At 43.4% G+C, this 19,216-nt stretch overlaps 1 protein-coding gene across 1 annotated transcript; it reads right to left on the reverse strand.

Moving 5' to 3' along the window:
• Nucleotides 1-6: 6 nt before the first annotated feature.
• On the reverse strand, nt 7-18,804 carry LOC132470996 (cadherin-22-like). The gene is made up of 6 exons (XM_060069957.1): nt 18,726-18,804; nt 18,378-18,545; nt 14,918-15,105; nt 14,368-14,624; nt 11,203-11,339; nt 7-1,491 (listed from the first exon to the last, which is right to left on the reverse strand). The coding sequence occupies exons 1-6, from the start codon at nt 18,802-18,804 to the stop codon at nt 1,325-1,327; spliced, it is 996 nt and encodes a 331-aa protein (XP_059925940.1). The 3' UTR covers nt 7-1,324.
• Nucleotides 18,805-19,216: the final 412 nt, after the last annotated feature.

Raw genomic sequence — 19,216 nt, forward strand, 5'->3', positions numbered from 1 at the left:
TGCTAATTAGAATGCTTCATGATTTCTACAAAGTCCACCACCTTTCCTGGGTGAAACTGACATAGACGGCACGTAATTTTTTTTAATTTCCCCCATTTACCGTCCTTTTGTTCTTGCCGAATGGAAACACTGCATATTTAAAACAATAAAACCCACTCATCCATGATTCAAAGGACTCTTGTAGTTGGCCTCTATAAAATCAATTTGCTCTCGGGAGTCCCGGGTCAAAGGAGTGGCATCTGCCTATACATGTCCGTGAGATTGCAGGACACACTGTGCTGCAGGTCTGATGTAAGAGGTGGAGATAAGGGTGGAGGCACAATAAGCCCTGGCGCTGCCATTCATGATGGCGAGAGCTGAAACAGCAGCACTTTGGCACATCCTTTTTAATTCATAAAGAGTATAGGTTAGGATATATTACAAATGCACGTGTGTGTGGAGCATTAAACGTTGAATCGATAATCACCAGATGTGGATTTAACCTATGTATACATCATTGTAATTGGACAACAGAGGCAAAAGCTGACAGTAGCTTTTTTTTTCTATTTGCCAGTTGGTGTCGTTATCGTTTTACGTCTTACACAGACGTACCAATAAAAATAACACAACATTAGTACAATATTGCAAGCGCCCTTAAAATTATCCAAACCAGGAAAAACTCCATATCTATCATAGAAAAAACAACATACATTATCAATCAGATCTGTTCCTGCAACAAAAAAATCACAAAAGTTGGACCATTTATTTAGGATTCCTGTTCAGAATTGGAACAAATAGGACCAGTGAGTGGTCCAGGATTTCTGCCATTTGTTTGGCTGCAAAGCTGAGAAAGAACCTAGTTGATGTTGAATTTATTCAACAACAAACGTACAACGCATTACTATTTTATTGGAACAGAACCGAGCCTGACGGGCCCCTTTAATATACCAGGAGCTGCATTTATGCATAGATTAAACACACACACCATTCTAAAGATCCCCTACACATGCCTTCAGTTTGACATGCAGCACTCAGGGAGATGTACTAGTGTGCCAAAGGCAACTCAAAATACAGAAAAAGTCCATCAACCCAAGTTAAATTAGCCTCCTCAACCCAAAGTAGAAATAATGTAATATATGCATGTCTTGTATAACCTTGTTTCTGAATCATATTGCCGCGTTTCAATGTACTTGAAAAGGCTTATGAAAGGCCAAGTGAGAAAAAAAAAAATACCCACCGTGTGTCAATGAAGTATTGTTGCATTGTTGTATACATAATTGCATGAGCAGCATCTACACATACTCTTATCCTTTATTCATAAATCCCTGCATAGCATGACTCAAGGCTAACCTTCGTATTTTTCTATGGGGGTGCACTCGAGTTGACTTGCCTGGCCTGGCTTTGCGTCCTCACAGATGGAGGCCTCGTATGGATAGGCCAGCTCTGGGGGGTTGTCGTTCACGTCCAGGATACGGATGCTCACCGCTGAATGGGACACCATGGCCTGGTTATCTGGGGGAGAGAAACACACAGGCTTTTAATACTGCGTATATATACTGTATATTCATAGAGACAGCATCAAGGGAGGAATGTAGGTTGGCTGCACTGCCTTTATATGTCTTGCCCCCTTTGTTTGCTCGTTTCATGCGCTTGTTTGTTTGTTTGGTTGTCTGTTGAATACACATAATATGAATATTTGATATAGCAGTCGCATTCTTTTTTTTTTGTTCTTTGTGTTTGTCCGAACCCTAAAATACAGAACAACAGAATGATAATGCAGTGATATAACGACTTCTAATAGGCAATGTCTCTTTAGGAATTATACATACGCAACAAACAGTACAAAAACTTGGCTAATGATGGCTCTCAATCTTTACAATGTTATTTTACCAAGATCCCAAGACCTCAATGGTTCCAGATGCTGTTCTTATCTAATGTGTTGAAAAAAATAACAAACACCAATAAAATTACATCCTACAAGATGGGGCCATTATGGTGACGAGATAAAAAGGTACACGAGGGAGAGAGAGAACCGAGAGAGAGAGAACAGAGAGAGAGAGAGAGAGAGAGAGAGAGAGAGAGAGAGAGAGAGAGAGAGAGAGAGAGAGAGAGAGAGAGAGAGAGAGAGAGAGAGAGAGAGAGAGAGAGAGAGAGAGTGAGAGTGGATTGTGCGCTGTAGCTGTAAAAGCTGGCGTATTTTAATATAATGCCTTTTCAAATTACCCCCATTATCTCAATAACACTTTGTAGCACCAGTGAGTGACAAGGAAAAGGGCCCCAAATAGTCCATGTTGGTTTCCAGGGCCACGATAACCAATCACAGGGACAATGAAGTGCAACACGCACATCCTGCTTCGATGATGATGATGATGATGATGATGATGATGATGATGAGGATGATGAAAAATCATCCTCATCATTATTACGCCTGATATTTTTTGGAACCGGAAAGCGTAATTATAAATCATCGCGAGTTAAACACTAACGGGGGGCTCTCACGGGGCTCTGTATGAAGGGGCCTGGGTATTGACGAGGTGGGAGGCGAGGGGAATTACATAATTAGGACAATCAAAACCCACTTCAGCCACTTCACCAAGTCCACTTGTGCTCGAATCTTTACTCCCCATTCTTAAACATGTCATTATGTCTGATTGTGTTTTCATTAGGGCTGCTGAAATGCCATGCAGAAATACCACACGGCAACAGCTGCCACTTGTTCAGAGAGCCGGGGACGGGAAGAAAAGTGGAAGACGGGCATGGAGGGCCCACGTGATTGGAGGAGAGATGGAGACGGAGATACAAGAGGGAGAGAGAGAGAGAGGGAGAGTGGGGGAGACAGCCAGGATAACTAATCAAGTGAGTCATTCCTGTTATACTTCCTCGCTACTATTAAAGGTCCACTGGGAAAAATTGAGGTGACCGCTAGAGGTGACCCCTCCCTTTGCAAAAACGACAGTGGTCTTTCCTGGCCTGTATTGTGTGAGGGGCCAGTAGTTACGTCCATTAAGGCACTCGTGTCTGCAACAATATCAGGTAGCCAAGTGTCCAAGTGAGTATTTTATACATTTATGAATTGTATTATGTTATTTAGTCTTCAAATGTTCCAACTATATGTCAAGTATGGCAGATTTTACACATTGAACCTGATCATTTGTTGCATTTTTTTAGTCACCATGGACACTGTACATGTTGTAGGACAAGGTATGCAGAGGTATTCATAGACTTATAATTATCGCTAATTATGGGTCTTGTTACATGCATTGATCATGCATCTCTATAGCAGTCGGTGCCACAAGCCATTGTTTACTTGCAATGCGGTGCGGAATATTGGTTGCGTTTGATTACATGACTGCAGTTGTATCGCTAGTTTCGTTTTGTATACCGAGTCAGAACTGTTTGTTATGGAAGAGGAAAACAACCTAAAAAACGAACGTTGTGTAACCCGGAACAATATATATTAAAGAACGCACACCTATGCACACAATCTGCCATTTGCTACACTATTTTACGGTCTGTGCAGCAGTACCACTAACAAAACCTATATTAATAACACCACAGTGGGTGTGTGTGTGAAGATGTGTGGAGCTGCAGGCCAGCAGTTGATTTTGTTGTCCGAGAGAGTTAAGCTTCTTGGATACAGAGTTTAACGCCACGGTGTGCATGTATGTAGTTGTAAAGGGTCAAACTAAGGTAAGGAAAACACCACTACTCTCATTTTCAGGGGATTATACACCCATTAAAACATGTATCTAATTTCTGCCAAGTCTTTTCCCATTGATGCCACTACAATTCTACACACTGGACCTTTCACAGCCGGTACTGACATTGTCAGGTTGATGCTGATGCTGTGAACGGAAACATTCTGAGAAGGTCAGTGAATCAAATGCTGCCTCCGTCATTTAGCTAAAACACATTAGGAAGGTGTTTGTTTTTTTTGTTGCCTGTGGACACAAGATGGCAGGCTGATGACATACAGACTGATGAACAGAAGGACTGACAGACTGACTGACCCACACACAAACACACACACACACACAGATGACCAAATACAGGACCAGAGTCAATGATAGTCAAGACATTGAGAAGGTCAAATTTCCCTTCTATGTTTCCCCATGCCGTGGCTACAGAGAATGTGGTTTCTTTAGATGAGCAGCATAATCCTCTTATCAGTGACGGATTTTAATTGACAACGTTAAAACAAATGGACAGTCAATTCAACCACCAATGCAGGATATCAGCCCCCCCTTCCTCTACCTCACACCACACACCCACACCCTCGGAATGAAAAGCAGAAGTCATCCAGCAGTAGAATTCTTCCCATTCCTCAATCGAATAATTAAAAACAGATGAACAGAACCCCCCCCCCCCCCTCCCCCAACCCCCCCCCCCCCTGCGATGGGGAATAACAGCTATCTAGTAACCATCATAAGTGTCAGTGCTCTAAATCTGTCGTCCGATGCAGAAGAAGGATAAAAGGATTTGGAGAGATTATTCGCGTGCGCTACATCTGTTCGGCACGCGCCAGCTGTTAGGTGTCTTTCAAAGAGCCCCCCCCCCCCCCCCCCCCCATCTCCCAGGGATTGAATTATACTGACACACACAAACCTGGTGCGTGTGCACTACTTTGGTTGCACACAAACGGCTTGCATGTGAAAGCGTGATAATGTGTGTGTGTTTGTGTGCGCGTGTGATAGTGTGTATCGGGGATGTCACACATTAGTGACCAAATGGTTCGGCTCCTTCGCCCCGGGTTAGGGTCTGGCTTAAAATGTCAATTTGGTCAGAGGGGAATAACACTGGCCCTGCCACGGCTGCTTGTGGGACGCAGATGCCACCAGCAAGCCACTAAAACAGATGTTTTGTTAGGGCGGCATAGCTGGAAAATGTTTGGCAAAATGTCACCGATTTCTAGAACAAGTGGCACTTGGAACCGAATGTGTTATTTGGTCATTTTGTAGTGTAAGCGGTCCTAAGAAGTCACTACGCAGCGCTCACCGCACAACGTGACAATGTGTGCAAATAGTTAAAAAAAATACAATTGCGTAACACGGGAGGCGCACGAGAAAACAATCAACAAGCATCACCATGATAGTAAGGGCAAAAGCCCTTGAATGGAACTGTTAATGAATGACCATAATACCTCCGCCTCACTAGGATTAGTGTCAAAGTCAATGAGCTGCACTTTATGGTGTACAGAGTGCCAGACCGAACTCTGGAGAGGCACTCCAGGAGGAATAGGCACTAGAACGACACCGGATCCTATGAATTATGCATTGCGCAGCTTCCAACGGGATGCAAGGAGTAATGCAAGGAGCACAATAAGATCATTTTGGGGAATCCTGTTGTTATTAGGCCTTTGTTTTCCCGGCTCAGCCGTGGCGAGGGCCGATCGAATGGTGGTTCAGGGTCGAGGCATGTGGTCGCGTAATCATCTCTGCCTGTCTTTCACAGTTGATTCTCCCACATACAGACACGCAAACATACGCCCTTTTTTATGTCTCTGGTGTGATCACCCACTCTTTCACTCCTGCCAAGTTGAAATGCAGACTACAAATCAACTTCCTCTTTAATGGGGATCCAGGTTCTGTTCCTTTCCCCTTTTTTTTTTTATATTTGACGGGTCATTTATCTATAAATTAGTGCTGTCAAGCGATTAAAATATCTAATCGCGATTAATCGCATTATTGTCATAGTTAACTCGCAATTAATCGCGATTAATAATTTTTTTTTTTCTAAATATCCCTTGATTTCGTGCTGCTAGCCTTTTAGTGAGATCAGAGAGTGTTGAGAAGGACAGTAATAAAATATATTTGGTAAGATGGATATAAGAAGAGAGACCCGCAGTGAATTCAACCCAGTCCACTTGACATTGGTAGGTGCATTACAGTGGTAGGCCTACCGTAAAACTTCAATAGCCCAGGCTTTTATTTGTTCCAATCACTGATCTTTCGAACAAAAATCTTGCTCAGCAAAGATGGGAAATACTAACATTTATTATTTAAACCAGTATGAATATTCCTACCGTACATAGGCCTATACACATTACCATCGAATAACGCCACACACACACACACACACACACACACACACACACACACACACACACACACACACACACACACACACACACACACACACACACACACACACACACACACACACACACACACACACACACACACACACACACACGCCCGCAACCTCTCACTCACTCAACAGACGCAACACTCACAAACTGTCAACGTCGCAACCAAGTCGATTTTGTCTAGAGGGGAGTAACTGAGTGGCCCCTCCCGAAGTGATACTGCCCAGGTGGGCCTTGAACTGCCATTGGTCAGAAAGACGTAACAGCTAATGACAACATTGAACTCTCGTGCAGGATCGAACAGAGTGACACACAAACACACACACACGTTTAAGGAGTTTTTCACCCGCTCCATATCCTTGCTTGCCCCAACAAGTTTGTGCGGCGTGCTTGTTGTTTTGTTTCGGGTGTTGCTAGATCCGGTATTGTGTTGTAATTTTTCTAACGTGACTAGTTGTTGCTAGACAGCAGGTGAAAAAACGACAACGTTTGCAAGCCAAAAGAGCGTGAATCGCGCGATAAAAAAATTAACTCTGTTAATAACGCGTTAAACTGAAAGCACGACTATAAATATATTTATGTATATACATTTGAAGGCAGATAAGGAAGAAGAAGCTGAAACATGAATAGTAAAAAATTCTGGATTTTGTTTATCAGGTTGAACATAACAGCTCGTTCAGCGGAGTTGATTTTATTCTGTTTTAGCCCCCTGCCTCCAAACTGTTACAGATATAGTCTTCCACACTATTTCTGAATCTTTTCGCCCTCAGGGTGATCCCCCCCCCCCCCCCTCCTCAATCCACCCCCACCCACATGTCTGGGCAAAAAAAATGTGCAGTTTGGCAAGGTGATAGAATACTGGATATCAGTCTGAGGAAATTATATGTCACTCTAACCCTGGCTTATGGGTTCCTATGGAGACTGAAGTCTGTCAGGTAGCAGAATCACCCTAGGAAGTGACGGGGTGGGTAAATGCTACTCCGCTAAAGCGTCGCACTGCAGCTCCCGCTCTGAATATACATAGTAAAGGAAATGAGCACTTAGTGACAACACAGCGTTAGGATAATGTGTTTTCTGTGGGCTGTGTGGCACACAGTGGAGAAATACAGTAATGTGTGTGCATGCATTCTCACATAAACATACATATAAACATACACATACACACTCAATCACACACACAAAAACACGGAAATTGGTTGCGTAACCTGATTTCAATATCCATAATAAGTGTGAATGGTTTTAAGGGGTTGAAAGTTATATTTCATTTCAGAGGTGGAGGTCATTTCCATTTCAGCGGAGTCACATCACATCAATTACGACATATCCAACACCTCGAGAACAAGATGTGATCAGAAAACAGAATTCTGGCTAGGCATGAAATAAACCTGGATTTGTTCACTTTACTCAAGACTCTAGTTTTTGGGTGTTTGCCACTTGGCTGTTTTATAGATCCAGAGTATTACCTTGAAGGATATCTTCGGGATTTTAACCTGGTCCTTATTTTCCCATCATTTTGGGTCGATAGGGGTAAGGCAGATTTTTTTCTTGAAATTGGTCCAAGCATTGAGCAAGAATGCTGCAGCCGTAATCCGGGAAACGGGCTTCATGCAGTGTTATCGTTTGAGCCAACAGCCCCGTCAATGTACATCCTCTAAAATGCTTGGTTTTGCCACTGACAAGCTCAGATTGTTATAATAAGTGTCTGACAACATTATGGAAAGGATCACTGCAGAGACATAAAACTTTTGTCTTGATCCTGGTCTGTTTACTGTTGTGTCTTCAAAGACTCACTCAAGGTAAAGGTCAAGGATTCCCTCTGAAATGTCATTGTGGCAGGAAATGTCCCTATCGTCATTTCAATCTCAACAAAATATTTTAGATGACAGTAAGCTACACTTTCTGTAGTCTGAGATTAAATCTTTTGCCTGCTCCGGCTCATATTCACGTTGCCACTGTTATCTTCTTGTCGCGAGAATTCAGAGCTACTCCCTGAGGGAGACTTGGTAATACGTAGTAACAAACGGACAAAAGGTTGTACTGAACATGTTGGGCCTGTCAGCGGGCAAAAACAAGGCCCTTTAGAGTGCTTTCATTGATGAGGTGCTGGTGCCTCAAAGGATTCGATTGCAGCCTGTTTTGTGGATAACAGCTGCTCGCTCAATGCTGGACAAATAAAAACATAAAATTAATTTATAAAAAAATATAAAATCTAAAGATTGTCTGCATTAGTTGCATAGACGCAACATAATGTGGAAGTACGGTCCAAGGCAAAAACTCAGAAAGCTTTCCTTTAATGGAAGCGTGACGGGATCATCTCACATCTGGGCATGCAGGCCAGCCGAGTATTAACAGCATGCCGATGGATCTTGTTTGACAGTACTACTGCGTTATTGCCCACACTGGACCCCATACAGAAAATGTAAAATTGTGCCAATCAGCATTTGGCATGTTTACAGCATCCCCCCTCCTCCCCCCCACCACCACCAGCTACAAAACCACCAAACACCACCGCTGATGCAAAATTATCCCACCTAGTGATGTGCTCGCCAAATGTCAGTAATGTATTGCTGGACTGAGGGTTCCGTCCCAACCTTTTTGTGCCTTTCAACGATGTCACCCGTTTCATCTGGGATTTGTTGAAGCACCAGCCCCAATGATGATGCTAAATATATTAGTCTGACATAATGTGACACTCATTATTTTTATTTCCTCTTTCCTCATCCCTCTCCTCACTTTCTGCTATGACAACCTTGTGTAGGAGCCAATCCACAAAGAGACGATGAACATAAATAGATGGCAATTTCGATGGAGTTGACCGTTGACTTTATCTCTGATGGCGTTTTCTTCTGAGTCATCACAAGGAGTTTTATCTGTCAAGTACAGCCCCTAAGTGTTTACATTTGCTGTTGGAAAGGCTAGGCAATTAACATTGAAATGCACCCAGGACATAATGCCAAGCTCAGAGAGACTGTGTACAAAAGCTTACTGTGTCTTTTACTGTGTCGTAAAAGTATGCGCAGTTACTCCCGAACAGTAATCATCCAAGCTGTATGTTTATGTATATCGTTTTCCAGAGAAAAATGTTGTTTTGGTTATTGGACTCAATGTGACATTAGAGTACAAAGAAGAAAAATAAAGTAAGGAATTCAGAGATGCTGATGAAAAAGGAAACCTACTCTCGCTTCTCTGCTTATTTTCCGTTTGTGTGGGCAGCTGCTTATCACCAGCCAGATGCAAAGAAATAATACCACAATCTCACTCCCTTTTTAAATGCAGAACAGACTTCATCTTAAAAAACACCTTTCAAAATACCGGCTCTTCTATCTTTTCAAGTGTTCTTCCATTAGTATAGTTATAACTTCCGAGCTCCTACAAGTTATTACATTTTTCACTCTCTTCTCCGTGAAAAGAAAGAAGGTACCTTATTACACCAGCTTCATTTTTAACGTGTACGTGTCTGTCTGTCTGTCTGTCTGTCTGTCTGTCTGTCTGTCTGTCTGTCTGTCTGTCTGTCTGTCTGTCTGTCTGTCTGTCTGTCTGTCTGTCTGTCTGTCTGTCTGTCTGTCTGTCTGTCTGTCTGTCTCTGTCTGTCTGTCTCTGTCTGTGTGTGTGTGTGTGTGTGTGTGTGTGTGTGTGTGTGTGTGTGTGTGTGTGTGTGTGTGTGTGTGTGTGTGTGATTGTGTGTGTACGGAGAGAGCACAGAGATGGAGTTTCTATTTTTCCTGCTAAAGACATAGGGTAGCTTTTATAACCCACCAAAACATTCATCAGCCATAAAAAATAAATAAAAGGATTAACACTAATGCACAGACGTGCATGCGGTGCACACATCTGCCACCCACACGGGATCTCGCCTCAGACGCCATGTATTGTTAATGGAATATTTTGCAGCCTTATAATGAGCAGATGAGGCATCAGAGTTGAACGTAGACTACACACATACAAGTCATAATAATCAGCCGGGTGCTGATTCAATTACGAATCCATACCGAGGACTGAGCTCTCCATCCGTGCGATGACCAGCTTCACGGAGGAGCCATCGTCGCACCCCACCCACCCCACCCACCCCACCCACCGTAGCTAGCCCCCCACGGTGGTTCTTCCTCGAGACGGAGCGCAACGAAGAAGGAGATGACTAAGTGATGGAATGAAAAAAAAAAAGGAGACGTTGATCTGAAGTGGGAAAAGCAGTGTGCATCTGTCTGTCCCCCCTCTCTCATCTCCCCGGGTGAGTGGAAGAGAGAGTTGTGGGAAGAGGAGGGGGGTGCAGCTTATTGGGAGACTAGCTCCTCATCACTAGTGACTGGGGCTCTGAACTGAGCCTGCCAATCTTTTCTGACACGTCATCCACTTTTTCCCCATGTCTTGAATATACTCTTTGAAAAACAATAAGGGATGTAACTTACTTATTTAAGCTATGATTAAATTACATCCTTCTTTTTATTTTAAAAATACATAACATTTTCACATGCTGTAGGACATTATTGGACATAATATGTTCAGCTGCAAACAGCTAAACATATTCTATGCATACATAATAACTTATAACTTAGTATAAATGAGAATACAGAAAGTTGAAATTTGCTTTTTCGTTTATCATGAGCATAATTTTGGATGCATAAGTGTCTGGCAAAGATAGCGTATCTCATTTGAAATTATATGAAGCATGTTCTTCTTTAAACCTGCGAGATGCAACTGTTGTTCAAAAAGTGTTTTTCACACCATTTTCTCAGAGGACCCTCATTTATTCAGAGTGAGCGAAAAAATACAAATTTAATTGAGCCGTGGGTGGATGGGTTACATTATTTCGACTCAAATTTGAATGTAAGTCTGAACAGAAGTGCTTGCTACACTGAAATTGTTCCATGATGCAGGTGTTAATAAACAGGTCCTAATGGGAAGGTCACAACACACTCAGCTGTGACAGGATGCAGCAGTGTTTCCCCTCCGCCGCTGCTGAATTTCTTTTTTTTAACAAGAGGAGAGGAGAGCTTCAGCTTATCTCTTTAAATCACGAATGTTATATTATTTTGCGCTAAGCAAAATAATATAACATTCCGTGCGCTACGGACGCGGGGTGATAGTCACGTGATGTGACCAGACATAAACAACCACAATGACAGAGTAGAACAGCCTACCTGCTTCCACTGCAGCCACTGTGATGTTATGCCAGCCTGCGGCCTCTCTGTCCAGAACCTTGCCCAGCGTGATGGCACCAGATACTTGATCAATGTGGAAGATGGAATCCTGATCCGTGCTCCGATCAATAGAAAACCTGTGAATTAAAAAAAAAACATTTTATTATTTCCTTCAAATGTACACTGTTGTTTTGGCCGCATACATTTTAGTTTGTTTCAGTAAACCCCTATGAAATCAAAGAGAACGAGAGACGGCAGGATGAGATAGAAAAATAAATTATGTCTACAGGCAGTGAAGCATAAAGAAATTTAAAACAACAAATGTTTGTTACTACTACATTGCGGCAAATCATGTGGGTCAAACGTAGCCTGGCTCCGCCCGCCAAGGTACTTCCGCTCAATTTGAATTTCTCTTCAGTACTAGGTCTGGGTCTACGGTATGTTAGTGGCTTTTTCTCTGTCCAATCAGCGCACAGAGGGGGCGGCTGAGATCAATGACGTTAAAGTGAGCTGAGCTCACGTTGACGGACATCTTCACGCACGGTGATTGGTTTGTTTACAGCCTGCGCACAACGTGATTCCCAGCCAAACGTTAGTGTTTATTGGATCTGGTACAGATCCAATAATTTTTTACTTCAACAGACAACCGCCTTCAAGTGAGTTAGCGTTTGTCAATTGAGTAGGTCCAGACCCTCTGTATGAATGAAATGAAGTACGAGAGTCTGGTGGGACCAGGCTAGGTCAAACGTGGGCTGAGATGAAACCCAAAGAATAACACCCACTGCACAAAATTAGCAACAGGTAAAATGTCCCATAAAGGGCATTTCTTGACAATGTGTCCCCAGACCAGTCACCCTCATAACCATGTCCGCAAAGCCAAAAGAACAGTACCAGATTATAGGCAAAACAATTGTGTACTTATTGTGTACTCTTGGAAAAGGAGGGTAGAGTTAGTCAATTATAGAGTTCATAAAGTGAAGACAGCACTTTTTTTGCAATGTGCTGTGAAAAAGCTTCCACGCTAGAATTAGTACAGTATCATTTGTTTGATGAATTCGTTTTCATATTAAAACTGTATCATAACTTAATTTCCAACTTCCCACGCTGCAAAAAAAAAAGCATAGCTTCACTTTCTTTATGCAAAACAATGTCGTTTTGCTCATTATTCACTTTAATTCAATTGCACAAAGAAAAATGTCATCCATACATTGCTGTACTATTTCCCCCACACCTGTGAGCACCCTCAACCCTGTTTGCCTCCTTACATTTGTGTGTGTGCTTGTGGGCTATCTCAACCAAACAGGTTGCGCCACACCACCCTTTTCCCCTCTCTTCTCCCAATAAACATATGCATACCTGTGACACATCAATTAATTATGGGATGCACGTACACACACACACACACACACACACACACACACACACACACACACACACACACACACACATTTAATTCCACAGACAGACAGACAGACAGACAGACAGACAGACAGACAGACAGACAGACAGACAGACAGACAGACAGACAGACAGACAGACAGACAGACACACAAACATTTGCATGCATACACACCCACATGCACGCCCAAGGACACATGCACCCAGACAATGGCTATGGCTGCTCTCACACAGTCTGTCTGGCTTCTCTGCGTGATGACGGCGTGCTGTATTATACCTTGAACCGCGCAGCGTCACCTGCGTTTTGAATAGAGGTGATTTTCACAAAGCCCATTGTGCGCATCAGCCGTACTGTATCAGACAGACAGTGTTCAGTGCCTCCGCATGCGTTCTTCTCTCACATTAGGGCTGGTCATGTGGAAACGGAGACGCTGGTGGTCTTTTGATAGAAACCTTGCTCTGAACGATTAGATATTTTATGTTTCAAACAGTGGTCTCTGGGAGATGCAAGTAGGAGACTTCCTGCCTGTGTTCCTGTTCCACTTTCGGTGCACCTTAGCATCACTGAGTTAAGAAAAAGGTTGCATTGAGCTAGATGCATAAGGTTTTCATGCATTTTATACACATCATAAGCTTTTAGGATTTAAGTCGATTTTTATGTTGATGCAGTTTGTATTTGAATATAAATATATGTTGAATATTACGTAGGGGAGAGAAAATGTACAAGAGCTACCTCAGCAGCATTTTAGCCCTGTATCTGTGTGTCATAGGGTGACACAACAACTCAACATAGCTTGAGGTTATAATTCATGACGCATAACCAAGGGCAAAACCCAGAAGACCTGATTGTCCGAAGAATAATAGAAGAAGAAAGAATATGCAGCAACCTTTTTAAACACATAGATAGAGTGTATGATTCAAAATGTATGGTAGAGGAGTGCCATACAAGGCCAAGACTGCATGGAATTTCTGTCGGACTGATATTTTTCCCGCACATTGTGTTTTGAACATAATAATATGAAAGTGGTTTGAATTAAGCCGAAAAATGGAACAAAACCTGTTACAAAGAGTTACTTTTAATGAAAAGATTGCGCATACAATGTATAAATGGCTAAAGTGGGCAGCATTATTCAGAATAAGTAGATATTTTCTCGGCTGGTCGAGACCAAAGAAGTTCTTAGCGGCCTAACTTGTTTAATAATCAGCTTGGTTTTGTCAGTGAACACTCTATTTTAACGAGTAGGATATCTATGGAAGCCGGCCTCCCTGATATTCTGACGAATCCCTATTTTTTTTTTGTCATCTGCGAAAAAGAGCGGGAAAAAAAGATTAGCCAGTAATCATGTGTAGATTTTCTGCGAGATCAAGTCAATTTGTTCTAACGTCCTCTCCAAACTTCTTTTCGGCAAGAAAAGACGCTGCCGCCTTTCGTCTTCAGACCCCTACAGCGCTGGTTCACAGTAACAGTCTCAAAGGGCTGCACACGCCCACAGTACACAACAACATCCAACGCTGAGCTCCCCAAAACCAAGGGCCTATGAGGTGAAGAAGCCTGAAGACGGTCCACAAAAGGGGGATGATTTCTCTCTGGTGCTAACTAGGATCAGCAGGGAACGGGGGCGTGGGGTGTGGGGGGGTTGGCACCTCAGCACACCACCACCACCAATACCATCACCACCAGCCCTAACCTTTCAAATGATTCCTCTTCATTCCTGCGGCTGCTTCTCTTACCAGGCCTCAGATTCATATTCACCTCGTTCTTTTTACCTGACAGGTGCGTTTTCCACATCTGGGTCCCGGGCCGTCACCACGCCGACCAGCGCGCCCAGCGCGGCGTCCTCCTGCACCTCCAGCCGGGCCCCGTCGGCCGGCCGGAAGACGGGGGGCTCGTCCACGTCGGACACCGTGATGCGCACGATGGTCTGGTCACGGAAGGAGCCCAGGTCGGCGAAGCGCGGGTCCACGTGCTTGTTAACCGCCTCCACCACCACATTGTGGCTCCTCTTGCTCTCAAAGTCCAGCGGCTGTTGGATGTTTAATTCATCCGGTTAAAAGATGCATTTGATGTCAGCTTGCAACAAGAATCTCGACGCCAAAGGTTTTCAGTGCTTTGATACCTAAACAAACATGAGTTTCGGCCATTTCAGGTTTTTGATCACCTTTTCTTTGAAGGGGGGGGGGGGGGGGGGGGTGAAACATCAAACGGTTTTGGTGCTCTAAAACCTTTCTTGTTGTCAAGTTGGGAAATAGGTGGCAGTGATATGCTGATGGACATACTTTTACTTTTCATCCGCCCTGGAGCGAGACGGTGCTGTACCTTCTTGATGCAGATGACAGCCTCTTGGGTGTCCACGTCGGTGGTGACCTTGAAGAGCTCCCCTCCCTCCTGGTCGCTGATCAGGTAGCCCATATCCGTGTTCTCCCCCATGTCAGCGTCTGTGGCGATGACGCGTCCCACCGAGGTGCCCACCGTGGCCCCCTCAGACACCGTGAACTGGTACATCTCTGGTGGTGCCATGGAAGGGTTACGATAAGGAGGTTGGATGGAAAAGGTTGAAGCAGAGAGTCAATAAAGGATCCCCAGAGTTAACCCCAAAATAACATTTCCCTGTCGAATGGACTCCAAAAGTATTGGTGATTATTTCAGTATTATTTTGGAGAAAAGAATTCTAAAGTTGTGAAACCGGAATTATTCAAAATATTGGAGGTGCTACCGCTACAGCGGAAGAGCTTTTCCAAAGTGATAGTTATATAATGGCTGCGCACACTTCGTTCGCACAAGTGTGATGTGAGTTTTTACAACCCTCCACACACCTGCACCTATGGAGCACAAAGTGTGTAAACCTTAAAGTCGTTTCTTGGGGGGGGGGGGGGGGATTTTTTCTCCAAAGCGGAAATTCTCCTGCTAAAATGAAGGGTTTGCTTAACTTTCAAACAGTACTGTATTGCTAAACAACTAAAAGCAGGGCAAAGTAAGCACCTGGCTTAACACGGAATAGCATACAACACAACACACTTGTTTTCCCCTGTGCGACGTTGTCTAAATGCCACCGCACAACCAGTGCCTGGCAAGGAGGTCATTTAGAGATAAAGAGTTTGGGAGATACCCGGGTTTAGATAAGGTGATCAGACAAAATGCAAAATACTAGGATCATCTGTATAGTGTCTGCTCGGGTGCTTTACAACCGCTGAGAATATCTGCCTTCATCTCCCACAAACACATTTGATCTAAATGTGTTATGCTTTGGTTGGGCAAACACAAATTATTGCACTGATTGTGATTGACACAATAAGAGAATGAGAGGAAAATAGGCATGAGCAAAATATGAGATACATCACACAATAGCATAAATGAATTGTACATTCACGCAATGAAGTGTGACAGAAGGTAAACTTACTGTATTGTTCATTTGAGGCGGTTTGCGCATCACATCATTATAATATATCAAGAAGATACATCTGCCAGATTCTGCAACTCCACTGGAGTTCACATTAACATAAACAACATGTATGTTTGTGAAACTGTTGAGAGGCAATGACGCATGCATATAAAGTAATCAAACACATGCAGTACATAAGTGTACACTGGCCCCAATGGGACTCTGGTAAAGTTGTTGTTGACGATGGCTTGCTTGAAAATTAACTCCAGTGACGATGGAAAGTGCAGGCGCGAGCATGTTCCTTTTCAGATTTATTTATTTAAAAGCAAACGGTCTGAAAATCGAATATGCTAAAACAGCAAAACTATTTTTGTTTTGCCACAGCAATGGATACAAAAGGGAAAAAAGATATAGTTTAATATTGTATTATATAATTTGCTAATTAAATAGCTTAGATATTTTGAGACGATGAATTTCAAAAGGTCATGGAATAATAAGTATCATAAGTGTCAATATACTTTTTTGGTGAAGTGAATGATTTTTGTTGAACTTTCCCTGCATGATGTTGCAACAAAACAACATGTGTATAGATATATTAATCTTGGTGAATGGTGGAGGTGAATGGCATGGTTATAAATAAAGGGCACATAATAAATATTCACAGCTGCAAATTATGGTCAATACATGATGGAGAACTCAAAATGGTATAGTACAAAAAAAATAAAACAAAGAAATATTATTTCCAACTCAATTAAAGGTGAGGATTCAAACTCCTCACTGAAATTCTGTTGTGGTGTTTCAAACACTGCGCCTTATCTAAAGCCTTGCCTTTACAAAGACACCAACCTGGATTCATCATTTCAAACACATGAAGGCTAAACTACTGCCATGGTTCTCGGCAGAAAACCAATGTGTATGCATTCAGTTCTCGCTTTATGAATGATAAAGCAGCATCCTGTATCTATCGAACCCTGAGGTTGGGTGCCAATATCCAAGACCCCTGAATCACCCTGATCCGACCGTGCATATTTCTCTAAGGCATACAAATGTACCAGTAATCAGTGGCTGTATTGCCTGTGCACAAGAGCACATTTATGTCCTGTATGCTGTTCCTGTATCTAGTGTTGTTTTCATGATTTTGAAAGCACCAGATGAGAGGGTGGTGGTGATCGGAGCAGTGGGGCAGCATTAGTATGCAGGGTCACCCTATAGGTGATCCAAGCTGAAGTTAGACGAGGGCAGCTGGCTGCCGGCCTTCAGGGTTTATTGACTGCCGTGCCACACATAGATTCCCTTTATTGACTATCTTGTCTATATAACTGCTGTGTGTGTGTGTGTGTGTGTGTGTGTGTGTGTGTGTGTGTGTGTGTGTGTGTGTGTGTGTGTGTGTGTGTGTGTGTGTGTGTGTGTGTGTGTGTGTGTGCGTGCGTGCGTGCGTTTTGATGTCTGAAAAAGAGGGAGTGAGAGAGAGAGAGCGAGAGACAGAGAGACAGACAGAGAGAGACAGATAGAGACAGTGACAGAGAATGGTGTAATAGAGAAAATTAGCTTTTTCTGAGTGCTAAGCAAAAATATGAAATATCAAAAGGGATTTTAAATTCACTTTTGCCATATTCGGGGACATTAAGATAAACTGCAGTGAAATGTAATTTTGAGTTAACCTTTTGTGTGCGATGCCTTCTCCAGGCACGTTTGCAACTGCCATTATATAGTTGGACATACAGCGACATGTATTCCCTCAGGGGTAAATCAGTCCTTAGTAATTAGACCTTCTCATGAACCTCACTCAGGATTTTCCAAAGGCCTCACATCCCATTACTTTGAGATCATGTGTTTGTCTAAAACAGAATTATAATGAAATTATTCATTGAGAAGAGTTTCGCACTTCCTCAGTCAGAATTCAGTATTCCTCTGTTCTTACCAACGATTGTTGGAATCCCACCTGGTCTCTTTAGCTCTCCCTCTCTTAACTCTCTTCCTCTCATCCCGCCCTTCTCCCCTGATTATTTTCTGGGGGTTAATGGATTCCTCTCTCAGTCTATAAAGTGCAAGTAGAGTCCAATGTGATTTGCTCGCTTCACTGAGGCGCAGCCAAGAAAAACGTAAGCATTCGTTTTATCATCTGAGGAAGAAGAAAAAAACCAAGCAAACATATTGCACATTCCTGAGGATTTAAGCGGCAAAATACGGTATTTTCCCTTCTGTTTAATGACTGCAACTGTTAGTAAACGATCCAAATCATAAATGTACTTATCTGCTGACGATCAACAAATATATTTGTTGTTTCAGCACTGGGCCTTCTGGAGAAATCCCTCAAAGGGTGTGTGTGTGTGTGTGTGTGTGTGTGTGTGTGTGTGTGTGTGTGTGTGTGTGCATGTGTGTCAGTGTGTTACCCACTTTGTGGAAAGCGAGGTGGGTTGTCATTAACGTCGGTGATGACAATGGTGACCGTGGTGGAGCCAGAGAGACCGCCCAGTTGGCCCGCCATGTCTGTCGCCTTGACGACAAGCTCGTAGCGGTCCTGCGTCTCGCGGTCCAGACCCGCCACCGCCGTCAGGATGATCCCTGATGATGTTGTCGTGACAATGGCGATGGGCGGGGGGGGGGGGAGGGGGGGGGAAGAGGTAAGGAGGAAAGAGGGGGGAGATGATTCAGATTCAACAAAAAGGTCCCATTCCTGTTTTGCACTTTTTCGCCATAACCAGCTATGGTTCTCCTCCCCCCATCTCGAATATTGACTCCCACAGTGCACTCTAATGCGGTGGCAGGAGCGCAGCGCATTCAATCCCCCCACCGGAGCTTGCCGCGTCTCAGTGGAGGACATTGTGTCGTCGTGCTCATACTTTGTGTGCATGCACTATTACGTGCCTGGGCTGTATTCAAAATGACAGTTTGGTTTGGCGGAGAGAAGCCAAGCCTTACATGGAAGATAGCGCATGAAAACTGTACTGCTTCAGTAGTGGCAGAGCTCTGCATGGTCCCCCATCGTAACATAAGGGGTTTCAGGAGAGAACCGGAGAGAGAGAGAGAGAGAGAGAGAGAGAGAGAGAGAGAGAGAGAGAGAGAGAGAGAGAGAGAGAGAACAAGGAGGAGAGGGAAGGAAAGAGAGCAAGGGAGAGAAATAGAAAGTGAGAGGGGGAGAGAGATGAAGAGAGTGGCGGAGAGAAAGAGAGAGGGAGATTAAGAGGTAGAGATATAAAGATAGATAGAGAGGGAGAGAGGGAGATAAGGAAAAG

This window comes from Gadus macrocephalus, chromosome 13 (assembly GCF_031168955.1).
Source record: "Gadus macrocephalus chromosome 13, ASM3116895v1".
Lineage (NCBI taxonomy): Eukaryota > Metazoa > Chordata > Actinopteri > Gadiformes > Gadidae > Gadus > Gadus macrocephalus.